Raw genomic sequence first — 23,902 nt, forward strand, 5'->3', positions numbered from 1 at the left:
TGAAAAATAATTTTGGATTCTTAGGGTTACTGAACTTTGTACATACACCACACTCTGCACTAGAAAGTAGTCGAATCAGGCAATATACTGTACATATATGTTTGTGGGTCCAATCCCACCATGGCAGATATCCCCTGCCTAAAGTTTCTTGGGGAAATGTCAATTGGACAAGGTTTATTTGCTTGGCCAATTGCGGTTGATTTTCCCTAAATTAGGTTGGTTGCAGGAATGTCTGTTAAGTTCACAAGCACCCCCTCCCATATCTATATGTTTAAGGATACATGTTCTCCTGGTGCTAATACATGTTTGCACCAAGATATCTTATTAGAATTATCCTTCAGTGGCTAGATTGTATATGTCTGTAGATCTCTTTAGGTGGAAATGGTGGAGAGAGTCACCAGAGGGTCCCTGTGCAAGACTTATTTCTGGATCCTCTATGCAATAACAGTATATTGTTTGACAGCTAGACAGACAGAAGTAAATGACGCCGAGGTCTATGCAACAGTGGGATAGGTTTTGGCATCCATTGGACCCTCATCTGGTATAAACAGGCCTCTAAATCCCAAAGGGCCCTTGTGTATCTGCACAGTTTGTACAAATGGTGTGTCTGTCCTTGGATTACTGACTATTCTAATTGTCCATTTTCTATGTGACTGCTGGTGAAAGCATATACACTCTGTGTGCAGAGAAAGTTTAGGTGCCCAGCCTTGTTCTCAGGCATATTCTGCCTGGATGTGACCAAATAGCTACATGTGCTTGAAGGATAACCCAACTGTTTATATAATTAGATATTTGTGTTATAGAATAAGGCACTTAGACAGCATCAGAATAACACTGGGCATACATGTTGTGAAACATGCAGTAATGTTGGTCAGTTATTGCAATTGTATGGTAGTAGGAGACCTTCCAGTGCACACTACACTTGACAAGATTAGAAAGTTTTATCAAAAAGCTGATTACTTACAGGAAAGAGTGACGCACAGCAGTGACGATGTTGGCTATTGTTTCAACATCAACATAGTCATAGTGCAGAGCATCAGGTTTGGTTTTTGAACCAGTCTGAGCCAACAGTAACCCCAGCCACCGGCCCATTTCTTCAGAGGAGCTAGCCTGCAAAAAAAATGTAGAAAAAGAAAATAAAGCACAATCCTTATATATGGCAAACTGGTGTTAAGACATTTTCAAGATTTAAGAATACACAACTATAAGTATGAATTCAAGATTGAGGGGGCAAGGGGGTGATAGGATTAGTAGTTTACAGAAGGACAATAACTTGTTTGTGATCTCAGCTCACGGGACATAACAAAGACATCCATTTTTTCCAAGATCTACAGGTATCCTCTGTATATGCTGAAATTTCTCTTCACATTTATCCTAAGCTCCCCCACTGCTTGGCTTGCCTACTGGAGCCCTGAACACAAAGCTCTGGGTATGCTCTAGGTCAGTCTGTTACAGATGGCTAAGGAGCCTCCCCTGCCACCACATGATGGTGCTCAGGTGCGGTGATTGGCCTCTGAAGCACTAAGCGTTACAAGATGGAAGGAAGGCTGTATGCTCCCTTTACCCAGTTATTTTCACAGAGCTCTGGCAGGCCAACAGGGTGTTGGGGGGAGGAGAGGTAGAAGAGGTAGCCTATAAAGATAACCTGCTATGTTGCCCTGAATGGACAAACTGATAGGCTTATGTTAAAGAAAAACTGTTCTAAACACTACTGGGAAGAAAAGTGACCATATAATATGACATAGACCTGGCACTGTATAGACCTTTGAAAATTAGACATGGATTGTATTTGGAGTTTAATTATTTCCATGGATATGTTTGAAGATCAGAGCCAGAGCGCCGCTTTCTATTGTAGGCCATGGCCTTAGCAGTGCGTAGTCAGATAACATAACAAAATTAATAGCATCCTAATTAACTGTATACAGCATCTTTAGTTTTGATTTCATTCACTGCATTGTAGCTTCTCAAGACACATTAATGGGAACTAAAAAACATAATAAATGACAGGACCCTATTACAATAAAGGTACTTGCCTCTAAAACACAGACTTCTTGGCTCTGACGTAAGATTCGGAAAGCAAATGGGTGCTTTGGTCCAAACCCTGGTGAGACCTCACAGCCCCGCAGTGCAATAGAGTTAACATGAGTTCGTAGATCATTGCGGTCCTTGTGAAAGTACAACGTGTAACCCTTTAAACGGCACCAACGTTCCTTCCAGCACTGGTTCACAAGTATGTTCAAGAAACCTATGACAGACAGCAAAGATAGTTAAGTAAGAGGTGAAGTTATAATTTTTCATGTGTAACAATCAACTTCCCTGCGGTCCTTTTGTTAAAATGTTATTATTATTGAAATAACTTATTTCTTGGATAACTGTCTAATGAGATTGCCATATTTGTACATTTCTGCCATTCAATGTGAAAGCAAAATGACCAGTTAGGCTACAGATAGACCAGGGTCTAACATCTGCTGTCATCATCTGATTCCATTCACAGTATGTCCTTTAATTTTCCTGTCAGTGTGAACTGGATAATTAGGAGACATACAGAACTTTCTGACACTCACACAAAGCAATATTGTGAAAATTGTCCAACATCGCATCAAAAGGCCAAAATTATATTTATTGGTTGTGGGTTTTTATTGTGAAACACATTTCTGCAATTACAGAGAACATTTTAATTAAATCACCAGTCCTGAAAAAATCCTTTACCCAAAACTATTAATTTTGTTTGCCTCAAAGTTTTGGGATATAAGATAAGTAGTAGTAAACTCTCCTGGTAGCCCTAGTGCAAACGTACAGCGTGGCGAGGCTCCCCAAGCAATTTTCACCCTTTACTACTCTCACTTCTGGGCACTAAAGGATTCTCCATTGGAATGTAAATACACAAAGTGTATATATATATATATATACACACACACACACACACACACACATATATACATACATGCATATACACATAATACACATATATTCTGTATATATAGTAAATACACATAAATTCTACACACACACAGGATATATATTGTATATATATATATATATATACATATATACACAATACAAAGTAACAGAAACAGTTTGGACCAATCCAACTTTTTGCCAACTCAAGCTTAAAGAGGTTGTAAACATAAAAAAAAAACCCTGTAAAACAAAGGCAAAATTTTTTAGTACCTTCAACCTAAGCCCTCCAGCGGCACCTGCACAGATAACCAATATCTTCCCTCGTGTTTTTTTCGGGATTGTGGACTCTGGCACTGTGAGTGACCGGAGCCGCAATGAAGTCACTCCCGTGCAAGTGCGCGTGAGCTGCCGTTTACGGCACAGGCTCTGAAGATCTAACACGGTAAACTGGATCTTCAGAGCGCAAGCGCCGATTAAGTCATCGGCTGCATGCACTCGGAATATTTCCTAAACTGTGCAAGTTTAGGAGATATTCACAGTACCTACAGGTAAGCCTTATTATAGGCTTACCTATAGGTACAATTAAAAAAGAAGACTTTACTTCCTCTTTAAAGAGCATGGTATGCGTGAAACTGTTGTTGTTACTTTGTATCACTATATCAAATAGAAAGAGTGCTGCAACTGCCTGGATTTGGAATCTTAATTATAGAAGGTTACAATAGAGACCTTAGAGGAAAAAGTGCTGCTTTTAATATATATTGTGACAGTGTTAGGCCCTGCACTGTGACAGTATTTGCAGAGAAAACACAGGGGTTGATTTTCTAGAGTGCAAAATCTGGTTCAGCTCTCCATAGAAACCATTCCGCTTCCATGTTATTTTTGCCAAAGCTTAATTGAACAAGCAAAATTAGAAGAGGATTGGCTATCATGCACAACTGCACCAGATTTTGCACTCTCCATTTTTAGTAAACCAACTCCACAGGGTTCTCAAAGATACAGCTTGAGAGGCTCCAGAGTGGTATATCTCAGCAGAGAGGACTGGGTTACCAGTTTTGTTATCATGGATCAGGTCTGGAGCCCAGCGGCTTTAAATAAATGGTTGGGAAGAAGCCTTCAATCCTGTGTCCAGGTTTTACTGGAGACCTGTAGGCTGTGTGGGTATGCAGATATGCACACTCATTAAAGCCAAGACCTGGCCATAGCTCACGGCTTTCTTCAGGAGACAGGTATACTCCCGTCAGGGGAAAGCTGTGTGCTCCCATTAGGAGAGGTGCTCCGTTTCAGAGACCACACTCCACATAGGACTGAGAGGGTCAGGGCAGCTAAGCAAGTCCAGGAGACTGCGATTGCTGGGATGACTAGGCGAGTCCAGGGGACTGCAGGAATCTGAAGGTCTCCGAGGTGTAAAAGAGCCCAGGGTTCCAGGAAATCCCCTATTGAGAGTCCAGGGAATGTGCCCGGTGCTGTAAATACAGCCTGAGCGAAGCAGAAAACCCAAAGAGCCAGCAGAACTAGCTTAGACCTTCTGCTGCAGGAGGTTGATCGTGAAAACCCCTACGTGGGCAAGTTTTCTGTTGAACTTTTACTTATGTGCCTAATTCAAGTGGGCCAACAAGCCCAAAAACTAAGTTCGGACAAGAGAATCTCACTATAATTGCTACTATACACACACACACACACACACACACACACACACAAGTAGCTCACAAAAGTAAGTACACCCCTCACACTTTTGTAAATATTTTATTATATCTTTTCATGTGACAACACGGAAGAAATTACACTTTACTACAATGTAAAGTAGTGAGTTAACATCTTGTATAACAGTGTAAATTTGCTGTCCCCCTCAAAATAACTCAACACACAGCCATTAATGTCTAAACCGCTGGCAAGAAAAATTAATATTCTGGCCAATGAAATGAATGAATACCAAAAATCTACCCTCCGCGTACTACAGATGAGTGCAGGGAGGGGGATGAGATAACCAGAGAAACTTTGCAGTGCTGAATTTTGAGAACAGGGGTGCGATAGCAACTTTGTATGACTTTATATCCCTTAAAACAAAACTTTGGTTCTTCAATGTCATCTGCAATCGTGGCTGCTTGACCTGCTGATTGGCTCCCCCTGTGGCCAATGGGTATAGGTACATCATTTCGTGGATCAGAGCTGACCTGCCACAGTAAAACTCTGTGTCCTACAGATGAGTGCAGGGAGGGGGATGAGATCACCAGAGAAACTTTGCAGTGCTCAATTTTGAGAACAGGGGTGCAATAGCAACTTTGTATAACTTTATATCCCTTAAAACAAAACTTTGGTTCTTCAATGTGATCTGAAATACTGTAGAAGGAAAGGCTCATATTTATGACACTTAGCAGCAAACAAAGGAAAAACTGAATGAACAGATATTGATTTTTTCCTTTGATTCTGGGGACAAATCTGAGCAACTCCCCTATATGGAATAGATGTGAAAAACATATGATGAGCATCTCCATGAAAGAGAAAATAAACCGCATTGATGGGAATTTCATTGATATCACAGCTAATAATTTTGTGGTATGTCTGATGTGCTCACTACAGCCTATTTGAAATATAAATATTACTGACCGTGGAAGCATAAATTAAAAACAGGGTTATGGTTCGGATGATGCCATTAACCCAAATGCTTACCACAACAAGGGACATCTTCATCTGTGGATGAGGTCTGCTGTTCCTCTGCAGACTGCTTCTTTTTAGAAAAACTAATTATCCTTGTAATTTTCTTCCCCGCAGCCCGACTCATGGAACCTTTCAACTCAGCCAAGCCACTTCTCCGACACTTCGCTAAGGGTAGAGGTCAGAAATGAAGAATGACACTAACGTTTTAAAAAGATTCCATCTTTAATATCACCTAAAAGGCACACATATGCATATATGTTCCTTGTACGCCTTAATCAAAAACAGCAGCAAGTAAACAGATTTTGTAAAGAAATTAGGTATTACTCTCCAAACTGACAATCTAATGGTGCCACACAGTCACATATTTTGTATTTAGTTGTACTGGTTTTTATGTGCAATTTGTACCATTTGTACTTTTAGGGGAAAATATTGTGTTCTTTAACCACTTCTGGACCGGAAAGATTCACCCCTATAATGACCAGGCCATTTTTTACGATACGGCACTGCATTATTTTAACTGACAATTGCGCGGTCGTGCGAAGCTGTACCCAAAAAAAAATTGATGCCCTTTTTATACCTACAAATAGAGCTTTTTTTTGGTGGTATTTGATCACCTCTGTGATTTTTATTTAAAAAAATATATATATATTTTTTCTTTCTGCTATACAACATTCCAAATAAAAAAAAATTTAAAAATCAAATTTTTTCATCATTTTAGAACAATTTGTATTCTGCTACATATTTTTTGTAAAAAAAAAAAAAAAATCCCAATAAATGTATATTGATTGGTTTGCGCAAAAGTTATCGTGTCTACAAACTAGGAGAAAGATTTATGTCATTTTTATTGTTTATTTTTTTACTAGTAATGGCGGCGATTAGCAATTTTTAGTGGGAGTGCGACATTGCAGCAGACAGATCAGACACCTGACATTTTTACCATTTTTGGGGGGACCAGTGACATTACTACATTAATCAGTGCTAAAAATATGCACTGTTACTGGCAGGGAAGGGGTTAACACCAGGGTGATCAAAGAGTTAAATATGTCCCTAGGGAGTGCTTTCTAACTGTGGGGGGGGGTGGGAGTGGGAGTGGGGGGGGGGCGGGTGGGATTGCTGCATGAACACAGAGACCTGTGTTCCTAAATAAGAGGAACACAGGACCCCTGTGTTCATAACTGGCAGAATAGCGGTCTGCCGTGTTTACATTTTGTCTTGCCCAATACTTATATGCCACCTTGGTCCACTTTGACCGAAACAATAGCGTCCTATTATACGGTACATCTAAGCATTTACTAGGTTTTTAAGGCCTATTGAATGAACTTATGATCTCTAGACAAAACTACTTTTGTACACCCTTATGACATACACCAGAGGAATTTAATGATGGCTGTATAACCCTAACAGCTAACTTGTAGTCTCAATGAGAATTGGAAACATATATGCTTTCTTTCATATTCCCCCCCCCCCTTTTTTGTTGCTGTTCCTCTTCTCTTTCCATCGTTCTCTATTGTTTTGATACGTATGCTTTATGTACATCGCATCATCCACCAAAAAGATACAATGACTTTGAATTGTATGCTTTTTAACAAACAGTCATTTTGGACTAAGTTTGATATTCTGTAATGCTCTATGTTAACATTTTCAATAATATTATATATATATATATATATATATATATATATATATATATATATATATATATATATATATATACACATACACATATATATATACACACACACACACACACACACATACATACATACACACTGTATATATATTCAGTTCAATGCTTATCTTGCTATTAAAAGGTCTAAATATCAATATATACAAATTTCAGTTTTTTTTATTAAATTTAGCCTGCTGTTCTGTCATCTAGGCTAGAAATACGTATTTATTAACTGTTTCCCAGCCATGGCTTTGTAGTTAGGTTTAACTGGTTTTGGAATCTAGTAAGCCCTGCAAGACCACATATCCAAGTCGGTGACCTCAGCTTTCTCTCTATAGTTAAAGCGGAGTTCCGGGCACAGATGTCATTTTTTAATAAACATACCCCCGGGACAGTCAGGGCTAGCACATTCCACAATGGCTAGCCTCTGATCTGTCCCGGTTCGCGCTTACCTTTTAGAAGAAATACTTACTTATAAAATTTCTTCCACAGCGTTTCCATCTCTCTTGTGGGCAGCTGAAGCCGGCGCGGTCCTCTTCTGTGTCTTCTTCCGCGTCTTCTTGTCCCAGAATGCGCCGCACCGACCCCTCATGTCACTTCCGGCGTGGCGCCGCATTCCTCCACAGCTTCTGGGCATGCCCAGAAGATGTTTAGCAGGGGAATGCGGCGTTGCCCGGAAATGATGAGCGGGGCCGGTGCCGTCGCATTGATTCCTGGGAGCTGTGACGTTCAGCTCCCAGGAATCATAGCGAGGCAGGAAGTGACGGGGTGAGCCGCGGCTCTGAGGGAGGAAGTACTCTGAGGTGAGTATCTTCGATCTTCAATTGCAAGGTAAGTAAACAAAAAAAAAATAACTATCCAATTCCTTTTCAGGTGAGGCATACCTAGCGGAGGGGCACAAAAAAAAATATTGTTTTTGTGCCCGGAACTCCGCTTTAAAGTGGTTATTAACCCACTATACTATGATCATGCCATCACCTCTGTTATATAAAGCTATGTGTCCCTGTGCTATATAAGAAAAATGCCGATTATACCTTATCTCAGAGCGTCTCGCAGCGCTCACATGACTCTTCAGCTCTTTCCTCTGCCCGGTTGACAGCTAAAGTAGGAGGGACTGAGCCCTCCTGCTGATATCAGGAGCAGGGGAGGAGAGAGAGCTGAGCAGTCACGTGAGCACCTTAGAGATGCTCTGAAATAAGGTATAATCTGCATTTTTTTTATACAGCACAGGCACACATAGCGTTATATACCAGAGGGGATGGCATGATCATAGTATACATATGAGAGCAGCAGTAGAGGAACATCGTGGGGTGGACGGAGCTGACAGGCAGGGAGGGGAGGGGAAAGGAGGACACTGGAGAAACAGGAGAGCAGAGAGGAGAGCTGCAGATGATAGAGGCAGGTAAACTGACCACAATGTCAGGGCTCAGCAGCCATGATAAACGGTTGTCAGTTTACAGGAGGGAGGGTATAGCCAGGCCCTCCAGTAGACGTCCGTATGACGAAATGCGTAGGGCGGAGTTTCGTACGTCAACGTCACTTCCAGTTTTGAAGATTTGAGCCGTGGAACGCGGAAGTATCCCGGCGTCTGCACTGAACTCGATCAGCCTGAATTGTGAGTCTTATTTGCTTTCTTTTATCCGGCATCATGTACTACACCATGGGGTTTTTGTTTGTTTGAGCACCTAGATCGTGCGAACATCTTTTGGAGGCCCACCTGAGCCTGCTCACTACAGACAGAGAGGACCTCCGGATTACTCTGTTCCTTTTTTGGAGACTACCAATAACAGCCAATACCCTATACTTAAGGGTTGTGAAGGGTGAGTGCGATACCTATTGGGCATCACGGGTATAGGCACTTAATTCACCAGCATGATTCACTTACAAACCTCTTTATTCTTTCACATGCACTGTTCCCAGCACTTCATTAAAAGGGTTTTTTTTCTTCTTTTTTAATTTTTTGATTTGTTAATTTTATGCACATTGTCATTTTACAAAGAATGAAACAAATATTAACCGATTACCAATTACTCTGATATATTTGATTTTTTCACTGAATAATTAATCACCAGCACTGTATAAATAAAAAATGTATTACACTTTGTGCACTTTTGCTTTATTTAAAGGCATACAACAACAAACACTTTGGGCACTGAGCACTTTTATAGGGGCTTGGATACTTAGCCCAACTATAGTTTCTATTTTGGCACTTGCACTTTAATTATAACCAGTGGATTATTTGTTTATTTATCTATATGTTTTGATCCTTTTTATGATGAATATGTATCTATAGGATCTTTGTAACATACACTTTTTAATAGGTAGCGCATTTTCCAACCTTTATTTTATATTTGACCCTTGTATCTCAGGGGTTTGTTGGCGACAGCTTACACCTGTACATATAAAATCATTTATTTCGTATATTCCATAGCGCTGGTCGCCTTCTCTGTTTTTTAATTACATATACAGACTCATTAAGAAATGGGGGTGTTTGCTTTGGTTCTCCAACACATACAATTTGCACAAAGCATATATTGTATGGATACAACACATAGTTATGGGATACATTTAAAAAGAAACATCATTAATAGATTACTTACCATTGTCACGGTTCTCTTTCCCACTACTGGGGGAACTGTTGTCACCATTCGCTGCACTGTCAGAGTCCGATGTCTTGTCATGGGACAACCTCTGTGGGAAATGAAACAGCACACAAATTAAAAGATAGATATCTCACATGATACATTAATTGTGGAGTATACAATATGCTTGCTTTTTTCTAATTTACCAGTTCATGGCTAAGAGCTACTCTGATTAACAAAGATGATTTCATAGGAATAATAAACATTAAAAATACATATTTATGCAAAATTGTCCTTTTTTATGTATAATTGCATACATGCCACTTTCAATAGATCTTTAGGTACAATTGTTGGCGCTTTATAAATCCGGTTTAATAATAATAAATATGATACAAACTGTTTTATGCAGCACGCTCCCGCCTTCTAAAGATTTACCAGTAGAGGGAGCTGCTGTCAAAGTATCTGGAAGCACTAAGTTCTGGCTGTTCACTGAAATATTCCTTATATTTCTCACATAAAAGGCACAGACCACTATTTCAAACATACACTTCTGTTGTACATGCATAAGACTGTGAACGGGTTACCAACATTTTTTTTTTCAAAACATTCACAAAAAATAACTAGAAATGCAAGGGTCAGGGCTATACTTTTGTTTAAGGTCAGACTCAGAAAAAGCAGACAGTGGGCTAAAGCTTGTTGTCAGCTGACATCACAGAGTTGATCAAGACTCTGAAAGGATCCTGACCATAACCGTGAGCTTCCACTGAGGGAGTGTGAGAATGTTGCATGTAGGGATATTGAGAGATCCTGACCATATTGTGGAGATCCACCCAGCTGCCTGATTGACCGCTGGTTCCATCTCTCAGCATGTGCGCTTCCCTCTTCAGCCCAGCGCTCCAGTGAGTGCTAGAGGAGCAAAGAGGAGAGCAGTGACTGACAGTCACCAATCTCCACTCTGAGAAGACCAAGGTCTGATCGATCAGCAGTGATGTGATCGCCCAGTTCTTGGCCCTAGAGCCAACGTGGGAAAGCTGCGATATAGAGGTGAGTATATATATATATATGTGTGTGTGTATGTATGTATGTTTTTTTTTTTAAATGTACTCCAAACGTCTCCTTAAAAGTTGCAGCAGAATGCTTTAAATACATTAAGAGAAGCATCTCCTTACTATATCTATGACAATTGTGTTTTCAGATAACCTCACCTTGTCCAGATCCAGTTTATGTCTCAGGGCTGGGGAAGCACTTAAGTGTATTGAAGTGGGGCTACTGGCCTCCTTGATCACCTGTATGAAAATGAATAGATATATCTTTATCGGAGCTTTTATTTACATAGGAATTTGCAGAAGTATATTTATGAAGTTCAAGATTTCAAAATGAAGGTGGAGCAGATCTGGTCTTCAGAATTATAGACAAATGTTTGTGTTCAGCAACGTTTTCTTCACAGATGTAATATTCAGTCGTCCTCTCACCAAATACAATCTTAGTTTATTACTGCTGGCAAAACCCCACTGCTGGATACACTGCACTTTAACCACATATAATATCCCCAGCATTTCTTAGTAAATAAATGCCATCTGTGTATAGTTTGTACCCAGGGCCGTCTTTAATATTGATTGGACCCTGGGCAAAAATTTTCCTGGGGCCCCCATAGCCCAACACCAGGGCCATCTTTAATATTGATTGGACCCTGGGAAAACACCGCCCATGCAATTTCACTCTCTATCCCCAGCACACCTCCGTACCCCCCCCCCCCCCCCCAGCGAACCAGCGTACACCCAGCACATCTCTGTACCTCCAACACACCACCATACCCCAAGCAACCCTCCGTACCCTCAGCACCCTTGCATACCCTATGCAGCCCCTCATACCCTATACCCTCTGCATATCTCTGCACTTCTCCATACCATCTGTACCCCTCCATACCCTTTGCACCCCTCCATACCCTCTGCACATCTCTGCACGCCTTCATACTCTCTTCACCCCTCCATATCCTCTGCACCCCTCCATACCCTCTGCACCCCTTCATACCCTCTTCACCCCTCCATACCCTCTTCACCCCTCCATACCCTCTGCACATCTCTGCACCCCTCCATACCCTCTGCACCCCTCCATACCCTCTGCACCCCTCCATACCCTCTGCACCCCTCCATACCCTCTGCACCTCTCCATATCCTCTGCACCCCTGCATACCCTCTGCACCTCTCCATATCCTCTGCACCCCTGCATACCCTCTGCACCTCTCCATATCCTCTGCACCCCTGCATACCCTCTGCACCTTTCCATATCCTCTGCACCCCTGCATACCCTCTGCATACCCTCTGCACCTCTCCATATCCTCTGCACCCCTCCATACCCTCTGCACCCCTGAATATCTTCTGCACCCCTCCATACCCTCTGCACCTTTCCATATCCACTGCACATCTCTACCTCCAGAACACCTTTTCCCTGTGCAAGTCTCTATACCTCTAGTATATGCCTGCCCCCCCCCCCCCCAAAGTACTTCTCTGCAGAGCACTGGAGGGGGGGGCATGGAAACCTAGGGGAACTGAGAGCACGGAGTCGAGGGGGGAAGAGAGCATGGGGGAGGGATAAGGAAAGATCGATTCCCACAGTATATGCAGCTTCCCACCAATTCCTCCTATCCTGTCAGACAGGGAGGCTGCTCAGGTCTCGGTCACTCACCTTCTTCCCGCTCCCGTTTCTGTCCCCGCCCCCATGAGCAGCGCGGGTAAGCACTCAGCAACACAGACCGAGGGAACAGCTGAGCGGCGCCAGGACACCAGCCTGACACCCCTCAGTGCGCGGCACCCGGGCGGCGGCCCACCCCCCCTGCACCTCCCCTTGGTACTCCACTGCAGTCACCGCCACAGAGAAGCCACAGAACTTTCGGCAGAGTGCAGGACTGCAGGTGCAGAGTGAGGGTCTGGGAACCGCAGCAACACTATTGAGCCCAACGCTGCAATCCCAGGACAAAGCCATCATCGGGTGTATGCTATTTGCAGGCAGAAGGAGCAGCTGCTTTGGGCCCCATGACAATGATTGGGCCCTGGGCAGCTGCCCCTTTTGCCCTGCGTTAAAGACGGCCCTGTTTGTACCAGAAAAATTCGTAATACAAAAAGGAAAAGTATTCCGACTCTCACCCTCATCCATTCTTCAGCCTGTTCCCGACTTTGACACGCCAACACAAGTATCTCTGAGTTAGGAAGACAGAAACGTAGCTCGTGCTTCTTACGTCGGCCATCTTTTGGGACATAGGTGACGTTACACAGAGGCAGTGGCATTTCCAAGTGAGGATTCTGGTCCTTAGAGCTCTTGTAACACTACAGAAAATCAATGTTATTAGTTGACATTAGTAAAATGGCATAGAGAACATTATTAAGAGAGCAATTGTGCAGAACTGCAGCATCAGTTATGACCCTAAACTGTATAAATGCACAAATCTAACGCAACCCCAAAACATACAGTGACCAAAAGTTCAATACTTATATTTCTGTTCATTGCCAAGAGGTAATAGCTTAACCACCTCTGGACCGGAAGGTTTTCTCTCTTAATGACCAGGCCATTTTTTGCGATTTGGCACTGCGTTACTTTAACTGACAATTTCACGGTCGTGTGACGCTGTACCCAAATAAAACTGATGTCCTATTTTTCCCCACAAATAGAGCTTTCTTTTGGTGTTATTTGATCACCTGTGCAATTTTTATTTTTTTTTTGCGCTATTAACAAAAAAAAGAGCGACAATTCTGAAAAAAAAAAAACAAGATTTTTCACTTTCTGCTATATAACATTCCCAATAAAATAAAAAAAAATGTAAAAATCTAATTTTTTTTTGTCATTTTTAGGTCAATTTGTATTCTGCTACATATTTTTGGCAAAAAAAAACCCAATAAGAGTATATTGATTGGTTATTGCATCTACAAACTAGGGAAAAGTTTTATGTTATTTTTTTATTTTTTTTTACTAGTAATGGCAGCGATCTGTGATTTTTAGCGGGACTGCGACATTGCCGTGGATATATCGGACACCTAACTGACATTTTTGACGCTTTTGGGGGACCAGGGACATTACTGCAGTAATCAGTGCTAAAAATATGCACTGTTACTGTAATAATGACACTGGCAGGGAAGGGGATAACACCAGGGGCAATCAAAGGGTTAAATGTGTCCCTAGGGGGTGCTTTCTGTGTGGGGGGATGGACTTATGGAATGAACACAGAGACCTGTGTTCCTAAATAGGAGGAACACAGGAGCCCTGTGTTCATTGCTGACAGAACAGCTGTCTGCCGCGTTTACAACAGCAGATCGCCGTTCTGTCTCCACAGGGAGCGATCGCGGGCCGGACCCGCAGATCAGCTTCCCCTGCCCCGAATGGGCACGCGCGCCCCCACTGGCAGTTCCCGCGAAGTGATGTACAGTTACGTCATTTCGCAGGACAGAGCTGACCTGCCGCAGTATATGTACTGCTGGCAGTCAGCAAGTGGTTAATTATAAAGTAGAGATAGCGGGTAATTCTATTTTTTTTTTTTTTTGCGATTGCCTCAACAAACCTTAGTTGTGTATGTGATGCATTAGTTTTAAACTGATATTAAAATCAATTATTTTCCCCAAATCAGATAAAAATAACATAATTTACATGCATTTGATTTTTTTTTGTCTTTTATTTCCTCTTTAAACCTTCTTTTTTCAATTGTCTCCAGGATGAGCTGCTATTTTCCTGTTGTGTCTGTGCCGCCAAAACCTATGGAGCCCTGTAGTCCTAAAGCTGACATGTAGTAAAGTTGTATTTTTTCTTGTAATAAATTACTGTGGTAATTCTACCCTTTTCAAGCCTTAGTCCCAGGTTAAAATTGCTGAGGTGCGAATTTAAAGTGGTACATGGTGCGAATTTGCACTTTACTGCGATTTTAATCCGGTCCCATAGAAGTCTATGGAGCAGAAAATCGCATCACACCACACTAAACTCGGACAGGACCCTTTTTTGAACCGGATCAAATTTGCAGACCATATATGTGAACAGCCATCATTGGAAATAATGCTTTTTTATATGACATGATAACAAGTATGAGACAGTATAACAACAAAAAAATCCAGAAAAAAATGCATTTCAAAAAAAGGAAAAAATTGAGTGAAATAAGTATTCGATCTCCTATCAATCAGCAAGATTTCTGGCTCCCAGTTGTCTTCTATACAGGTAATGAGTGGAGATTAGGAGCACTCTCTTAAAGGGAGTGCTCCTAATCCCAGCTTGTTACCTGTATTAAAGACACCTGTCCACAGAAGCAACCAATCAATCAGATTAAAATCTCTCCACCATGGCCAAGACCAAAGAGCTGTTCGAGGAAGTCAGGGACAAGATTGTACACCTACACAAGGCTGGAATGGGCTACAAGACCATTGCCATGCAGCTTTGTAAGAGGGTGACAACAGTTGGTGAAATTATTCGCAAATGGAAGAAACACAAATGAACTGTCAATCTTTCTCAGACTGGGGCTCCATGCAAGATCTCCAATAAACATGAGAACAGTGAGAACTACACGGGATAATTTGGTCAATGATCTCAAGGCAGCTGGGACCATAGTCACCAAGAAAACAAATGGTAACACTACGCTGTGAAGGACTGAAATCCTGCTGCGCCCCCAAGGTCCCCCTGCTTAAAGCAGAGTTCCACCCAAAAGTGGAACTTCCGCTTTAGGGAGTCCTGACCCCCCGACATGCCACATTTGGCATGTCATTTTTTGGGGGGGGGGGAGCGGGTACCTAGTTTTGACAGGCGCCCTGAGCGGAAGTTCTCCTCTCCCCCTCCCTCCCTGCAATCTTCTGGGACACGTCAGAGGTCCCAGAAGATTGCCGGCCAATCACGGCGCGCAGCGCGACTCGCGCATGCGCAGTGGGTACCCGGCTGTGAAGCCGCAAACTGTAACAGCCGGGTGCCCACAGCAGTGATGCCGGCGCCGAGGGAAAGGATCGAGGCTTCCGGCGGCCGCATCGCTGGACCGTTGGACAGGTGAGTAAATGGCTGGAACTCCGCTTTAAGAAAGCACATGTACAGGCCCGTCTGAAGATTGCTAATGAACATCTGAATGATTCAGAGGAGAATTAAAAGAAAATGCTGTGGTCAGATGAGACCAAAATTTAGCTCTTTGGCATCAACTCAACTCGCCATGTTTGGAGGCGGAATGCTGCCTATGACTCCCAAGAACACCATCTCCACCGTCAAACATGGAGGTGGAAACATTATGCTTTGGGGGTGTTTTTCTGCTAAGGATGGGGCCATGTACTATCAAATCTTGGGTGAGAACCTCTGTCCCTCAGCCAGGACATTGAAAATGGGTCGTGGATGGGTATTCCAGCATGACAATGACCCAAAACACAGCCAAGGCAACAAAGGAGTGGTTTAAAAAGAAGCACATTAAAAGGTCCTGGAATGGCCTAGCAAGTCTCCAGACCCTAATGTCGTAGAAAATATGTGGAGGGAGCTGAAGATAAGAGTTACCACCAGTCAGCCTCAAAACCTTAATGACTTGGATAGGATCCGCAAAGAGGAGTGGGAAAATATCCCTCTTGAGATGTGTGCAAACCTGGTGCCAAACTACAAGAAACGCCTGATCTCTGTGATTGCCAACAATGGGTTTATCCACCAAGTACTAAGTCATGTTTTGAGAAGGGGTCAAATACTTATTTCACTCATTAAAATGCAAATCAATTCAGAACTTTTTTTTAAATAAAATTCCTGGATTTTTTTTTATTCTGTCTCTTAGGCTGGGTTCACACTGGTGTGAATTAGATGCGGGTTTCTCTCATTGGAGCCGGTTTACACAGCTCCGGGACAGCTGCAGAGCAGATTGCAGGAAATTAGTGTGCGTCTTCTGGTCTGTTTCAGGTCTGAATTCAGCCAAAAATTTGGACTGAATTCGGACCTAAAACAGTGAACGGGACACACTGGACATCCTGCTGTGAGCCGCTCCACAATCCAGTGTGAACCCAGCCTCACTGTTAAAATAAACCTACCATGAAAATTTAGACTGATCATTTCTTTGTTAGTGGACAAACGTACAAAATCAGCAGGGGATCAAATACTTTTTTCCCTTACTGCAAGTGTGAACCGGGGGTTCAGTTTCTGCTCAACATTGACTGCTGTGAATTATAGATGGGGAAAAGGGGGGGGGTGCTCTAACTCACAGGGACCACACACATTCTCCTGCATGGGTTGTCAATAGTGGTACATCAAGTTATTTCACATACATACAAAGCCTTGTAATTCCCAGGAAATAAGTATATTTCACAACCTAATCCGACATCAGAATTACAAATATAATTTTATTACCTATAGGTCAACTTTAAAGAAAACCTAAATTGAGATATTATGGAAGCATTTCTTTTTGACCTCGCTTTCAAAAATAGCTATTCCCTGGTTGAGCCAATGGCTTTCTCAGTCACTGGCCTGGAAAAAGTACGCAGAGTTTTGAGATCAGTCTGACTTTCCTGATTTACATGGTTTTGCCAAGTCATGGGGGTTGATTAACTAAAACTTGAGTGTGCAAAATCTGATGCAGCTGTGCATGGTAGCCAATCAGCTTTTAACTTCAGCTTGTTCAATTAAGCTTTGACAAAAAGAAAAAACCTGGAAGCAGACTGGTTTCTATGCAGAGCTGCATCAGATTTTGCAGTCTCCAGTTTTAGTACATTCCCATGGTCTCAGAAGATATTGAAACTAGAAACTGCCAGGCAACTAAGCATTTTCGGAAGGATGTAAGTGCAGCCTCCTTATTTCTTTTAAGACAGGTTTCTATACTTTTGAATAAATTAAAGTGGACCTTTGATATATAAAGTATTTATCACTACAAAAGAGTCTGGTTATAATATATTTCATATGTATCAGACCAAATTTCAGAAGTGAGTTTCTGGCACTAGGTCAGTGCTACTTGATTGCCAAAAACATAACACACTGACAGCAACTAGAGCTTAGCCAATGCAAACAGCACTTTTCATTTGTGGTGTGCCAGAATAAGACAGCTGACGGGTTGGTTATGTTTTTTCAATGCTTTCCAGCTTTCCCTTCCAAACACCTTGTTCACACACTCCGGCTCCATTCACAGTGGTCACAGAAGAGTGGATGCAGGAAATCCTTTCTGGCACTCGGGCTGTTTGGATTCTGTACGACGTAACAGAAAATATTTTCTTCCTTCCTTCCCTCAACATTGTCAGTGTATTTACTCTAGGATGGTATTTTTGACGGCTTGTTTCTAAAGATCTTTCCATGTAGAACTATTTTATTCTCTTACCAGTAGTTTGTTATCTCTGATGAGTGTCAGCTGTTTGGCCCATTGGCCAAAGCGCTTCTTGCGCAGGAGAAATGCGCAGATTCTGCTGTCCCGGACCAGGTGCAGAGACGACTCTTGGGAAGGCCATTGGTGCATCTGACGCTGAGCTTTACCTTCTTCATCTTCTTCATCATAGGACTCATAAGAGCTGCTCAGACCATCAGATTCATTATCTGCACACAAAGGAACAAAACTCAGGGTTTATTAAATGCCTCGGTTCTAAGCAAATAACAAAAACATACATTAAATGTTCAAGCCTTCGATATCAACCAAGAACTAGAATTACCCTTCAGCCACCAGGCAGCAGATTTACCCTAAAGCCTAGTATACACTAAGTCAGGGGTGGCAAACTCAATTTGATTGAGGGCCGAATGAGCAATATTATTGCCCTCAAAAGGGCCGGTTGTATCTGTAAGATTAGATGTTCAGAGCATCCCCTACCCTTACATAAGATGTCAGGAGCCTCCTTTAGAAGTTGAGTCCTCCACCCTCCCTTACATTACAGTGCACCATCCTTGACATGTGCTGCTGCTGGGAGGAAGCTGAAAGGCATTGTTGGAAAGTAGAAATCAAAAGGGACTGGAGGAGGCCTGGAGGGCCACATGAAATGGCCCGGAGGGCCGGATTCGGCCCGCGGCCTTGTGTTTGACACATGTGCACTAAGTGTTTCTTTTCGTTAAACCCAGCAGGGCTGAACGAAAAAAAAAAAAAACTGACAGCTTAGGAGGAGATCGCTATACTAACTATCCAACGCTAGTACAGCAAACTACCCTGCTGTTGTATTCTGTTCTGACAGGGGGGCGGTCGCCTTGCCGAAGCACTCTCAGCCACTGATCAAGTGCTGATCGGCAGAACTTTTTCGGTCATGCCCCTTTGACAGAAGCCAGCCGAATGGCCGGCTTCTGTCAAACAGACGGCAATACACACGGGCTTCATGATGGCCAGTTTATATTAAACTGGCCAATGCCAGAATGACAGTTGGCTTTGTTTACATCAGCTGCTTGCCTTTCTCCCTCTCCAGCGGGAGATTGCATGTGGCCGGCGGACATCGGAGCCGCCGGTCACTCGCACGGGAACCTCAGTGAACGAGCGGGGGTGGGAGCGACCCTCCGGTGGCGCGCGCTCACCCCCTACAGGCTCCTGGGCGAGTGACGTAGTACTACGTCACTTTGCCCAGGAGGGACTGACCGCCGCAGTAAATGTACTTGCGGCGGTCGGCAAGTGGTTAACCCACTCTTTGTGCCATATTTTGTTGTGTTTAAGTTTAATTGGAGGCTGTGGGGAAATTCCTTGAGTTCACAGTAAGGACACATTGATATACAAAACCCTTAAGTGACCTGTTTTGATCTGTAGACTTTGATAAAACAGAAGGAGCGCCTGCTGTCCAGAGAATTGCAACTCCGAAACAATAGTTCATAGATGTTTATTAAAAAGTAGCAACATGTACATTAATCCAGTGTGTTTTGGGGGAAAAGACTCCCCCTTCTTCACGGCTGTTGCTGCATGTTACTGGATGGGAACTATTCCCATGAATGGGTATGTTGGATAAGAGATTTCAGAAACCAGGATGCCGGTGTTCCGTGAGAATTACCTACCCGTGAGAAAAACCTACCCCTCGTCACTTCCGGTTCACGGCACTGTATGGAATGCAGCGGTTACATTAAAACAGCGGGGCTGCAATACGAATCATCTCCGCTCCTGTGCCTGTCACTTCCCTGCTCTCGGCAAGTAAATATAAAAGCGGCGGCGGGTGTATGTAAACATAAATCACAGAGACGCCAGCCGCTTTTATATTTACTTGCCGTGAGCAGGGAAGTGACAGGCACAGGAGCGGAGATGATTCGTATTGCAGCCCCGCTGTTTTATTTAACTGGCGCGTGGGTAGGTTTTTTCCACGGTACACCGTGCTATTTCCATACTAGTGCGCATGCGCACTAGTCTGCTCCTCTGTTGTCCCTTTAGGTATCCGGCCCTGTGAGCATGCGCACTGCTGCGCTGCTCAGCTGTTCCTGGCCGGAAGTGACGAGGGGTAGGTAATTCTCACGGGGTAGGTAATTCTCACGTTACACCGGCTAAATTAATCTGTGTATCTGCACTGTGCCTTACAAAATACCAAATCCGTGCACCAGAGGTCAGTAGAGTAGTTGTCTCATACAGTATACACTCTATAGGCAACCAAAATAACAGATTTCCAAAATCCTTCTTAGCCAGGAGTCACATTTACAGGTCATAAGCCTCACAAAGTATGACAAAATTCACACTCAAAAACACTTTGGTAATTACAACCTTACACAACCTGATGCATTTATATAAAATTAGGCTGGATTCACACTGATGCGGTGCAGGAGCCCCAGCGATTCCCGCACCGCAGCAGAATCGCAGGCAGTTCACTCTGTGCTCTGCAAACTGCTGTGGGTGTCAATATTAGGTAATAGACCCCCCCAAAGCGGTTCGCAGAATGCAGTGCAAACTTCAGAATCGGATTGCACGGGTCTGAAAAACCCATTGGATCAGATTGTAGTGCGGAAAAAAAAAAAAAAGGGACCTGCACAAGTATCCACTGCGAATTGAGCCATACATAATGTATGGCTTAATTTGCATGTCATTTGTACAGGAATGCAGTGTGATTCCTATACAAATGACATGCGATGTAGACCGTGTTAGTGTGAACCCAGCCTCTCTTGGCTTGAATTGTAGATAAGAAAACGCAGTTATTCATTTTGTAACAAACAATATAGGCATCAAAACTGATTGATCAAAAATGAGAAGTATGGATTTTATTGTTTTCCCCCCAATTATACTTTGGTGGATGCTGCATCTGTCCCCCGATGACTCTACACTGAGAACCGAGCATTTGAACACAGTCGATCGCTCAGTTCTGACAGCTCCCCGAGCAGAGAGCTGCTAGCTGTCAGCAGCTCTCTGCTCTGCCTCCTCCTCGCTCATTGGAGCACTGGGCTGTGGAGGGGCGGGGAGCGGCCGACTCAGGCTCTCAGTGAGCATGCTGAGAGGCTGGGCCGGGTGTCAGTCTAACCAGGATCTAGACTGTATTCTACAGGAGGATTGCGAACAATTCTACATTATTTGCTGTTGTCATTCAATTTAATAGTTATTACTCTTTATACAATACATACAACAGCATATTGTAAAACCGGAGCTTAGTTCTCTATATCTGCAAACCTATTTTACAATCTTACTGTAAAATGTTTGTACAATCTCCATTAGATTTCCTAAGATTTATGTAAAAATAACAAAACCAGAAAAATTCCCAGCTCAACTCACCAACCAATCCGCTTAACAACCGAATTAACCTGTCTAACAATATGCGCTTATTGTTAGACAGGTTATTTCGGTTGTTAAGCAGACTGGCTGGGGAGTTGAGCTAGGATTTTTTCTGGTTTTGTTTTGCATGAGCAGCCCTTCCATGTGCTTCTTGCTGTGAAGGCCAGTTATAGATGGGGGCAGGGGCTATTTTGTTTGTTGGTGCATGTAATAATAACACATCTACCAATGCATAAAAAAAAAATAATAATATATATATCATATACATACATATATACACACACACACACATATATATATATATACACACAGATATAGATTATAATATATATATATATATATATATATATATATATATATATATATATATATATATATATATATATATATATATATATATATATATATATATATATATATATATATAGTAAATAGTGTCGCTATAGCAAACTAATAAACGTGCACGAAATGGTGATATATTATCAGCAAGTGAACAACAAGTGACTACTACAGTCCAATGTAACATGTTGATGGTGAGAATATATCATTATCAAGTTTTTTTGCATGTTTATTAGTTTGCTATAGCGACACTATTTACTGTATATATATTTATGCATTGGTAGATGGGTTATTATTTGTTTATTTAATTTAAAGTGGCAGATAGTTACACACCAAGAGCCCATTCACATTAGCGCGACTTGTCAGTCCATTGATTAGCACAGGACCCGTTCTAATAGGAGCGACACAAGTCGCTCCGACTTAGAAAAAGGGTCCTGTACTACTTCGGGGCGACCTTGGAGCGACTTGCATTGACTTCCATTATGTGAAGTCCATGCAAGTCGCTCCGAAGTTGTGGTGCACGCGACTTCACAGGTCGCCCCCCAAAGTCGTGCCGCGCTAGTCTGAATGGGCTCTTACTTATTTTTATTGCATTTATTATGGCTCAGTGATAGGATCAATAGTATTGGTGGGTTTAGACTTTAGATCCTGTGGATTGTCAATATCTATGTAATGTCAGGGGTTAACAATTTACTATATTTACAGTATATCTCATTAGGGCCTTATTTACACCTGTATAATAAAGAGTGCTTATTTTTAAGTGCAGCAACCAGAGTATCAGAATCCATCTTGTTCTAATCTAACTTCATCTGAGTTTACGATTGATGGTTATGGGTTCGTGCACCTAGGTATAAATTCTCTATATTGACGAAGGCTGGGATACATTATGCTGTTAAATCTACTTAATCTCAGTACTCAAAACCTGAAGGGAGTTTGAAATTTCTATTAAACCTCAGTTGCACAAAAATGTATTTTTAAGACTATTTAACACCTTCATTCCATAAATGCATTTGTATTTACTGTCACTTACATGAATGTTTCTGCTCTCCATTTATTTGGGTAAGGGGGTAATTATTATCTGCTTCTTCATAATATCCATCTTCTATGGAATTGGGAGGACTGGAACTGTCTGTGTAGAGTAGGAAAAAAACTGAAATAAACTATGGAAAGATAAACAGTTGGCATTGAGCAAATCACTCATCGTATTCTAATAAAAAAGCACACATTTTGTACGAATGTTAACAGGAAAACTCCACAAGTGTATTTGGTGGATAAGTGATAAGTGAAGCACATGTGTAAATATCCCATTCACCTGCTCCCACAGCTCCAGCAGTTCTGCCTCACTCTGTCAGCACTTTGTATGTTAAAAAATTCCCTCATTGCCTTGAATGGTTAATAATAATCCAACATCTGTGACAAGTACATGGCCTACAGGCATGAACAAGGGAAGTGGAAAATAACATTGTATGTAAACTCTAACAATACATTCTCTTATTTTTCTACTTAATAGATTGGTAAGAGTTTTTTGTTAAAGCTGTTGGATAAGTGCAAAAAATAACAGCTGATTTTGCCAGAAACCTTGTGAGTTGATAACTTTGTGTTCTCTGCCTGTGCACATGGAGCAGTTATGGAGAGACGGTTGGGAGGAGATGGGCAAAGGTCTGTGTTTTTTGTAATCAAACAAAAATAAAAGTAGTCAGGGCTGACAACATGTTCTTTGGAATTCAGAGCCCAAAAATATGTATAATTAATTATGTGAAAAAGGAAATGAGGAGCAGTGCTGGAACACCAGCATTCAGGGGGGAAATGCTAAACTGTGCCCCCCCCCACCCCGACACTGAAGGGGTGGAACTAATAGCAGCAAGTGGAGCGCACCTAAACATGTGTAATTGTTGTAGCATGCACCAGAATTAAGAATTACATATGTGATGGTTGGCCAGTGCCCATTATTGCCCACCAGTGCCCCCTATCAGTGCCCATTAGTGCCGCCCATCTGTGCCGATCAGTGCCTATCAGTTTTGCCTATCAGTGCCCATCAGTGCCACCTATCAGTGCCCATCAGTGCCACCTATCAGTGCCCATCGGTGCTGCCTATCAGTGCCCATCAGTGCTGCCTATCAATGCCCATCGGTACTGCCTATCAGTGCCCAC

At 42.4% G+C, this 23,902-nt stretch overlaps 1 protein-coding gene across 1 annotated transcript in view; it reads right to left on the minus strand.

Moving 5' to 3' along the window:
• AFAP1L1 (actin filament associated protein 1 like 1) overlaps positions 1-23,902 on the minus strand; it is a 140,230-nt gene that overhangs the window by 19,136 nt on the left and 97,192 nt on the right. Inside the window, exons 5-12 of the mRNA XM_082255915.1 lie at positions 22,782-22,880; positions 18,092-18,303; positions 12,951-13,130; positions 11,013-11,093; positions 9,826-9,916; positions 5,569-5,721; positions 2,034-2,245; positions 965-1,110 (exon numbers count right to left, since the gene is read on the minus strand). Coding sequence (XP_082112041.1) covers positions 965-1,110; positions 2,034-2,245; positions 5,569-5,721; positions 9,826-9,916; positions 11,013-11,093; positions 12,951-13,130; positions 18,092-18,303; positions 22,782-22,880 — 1,174 coding nt within the window. The remainder of the gene's footprint in view (positions 1-964; positions 1,111-2,033; positions 2,246-5,568; positions 5,722-9,825; positions 9,917-11,012; positions 11,094-12,950; positions 13,131-18,091; positions 18,304-22,781; positions 22,881-23,902) is intronic.

Source organism: Pelophylax lessonae, assembly GCF_965119305.1.
Source record: "Pelophylax lessonae genome assembly, chromosome: 4".
Taxonomy (NCBI): Eukaryota; Metazoa; Chordata; class Amphibia; order Anura; family Ranidae; genus Pelophylax; species Pelophylax lessonae.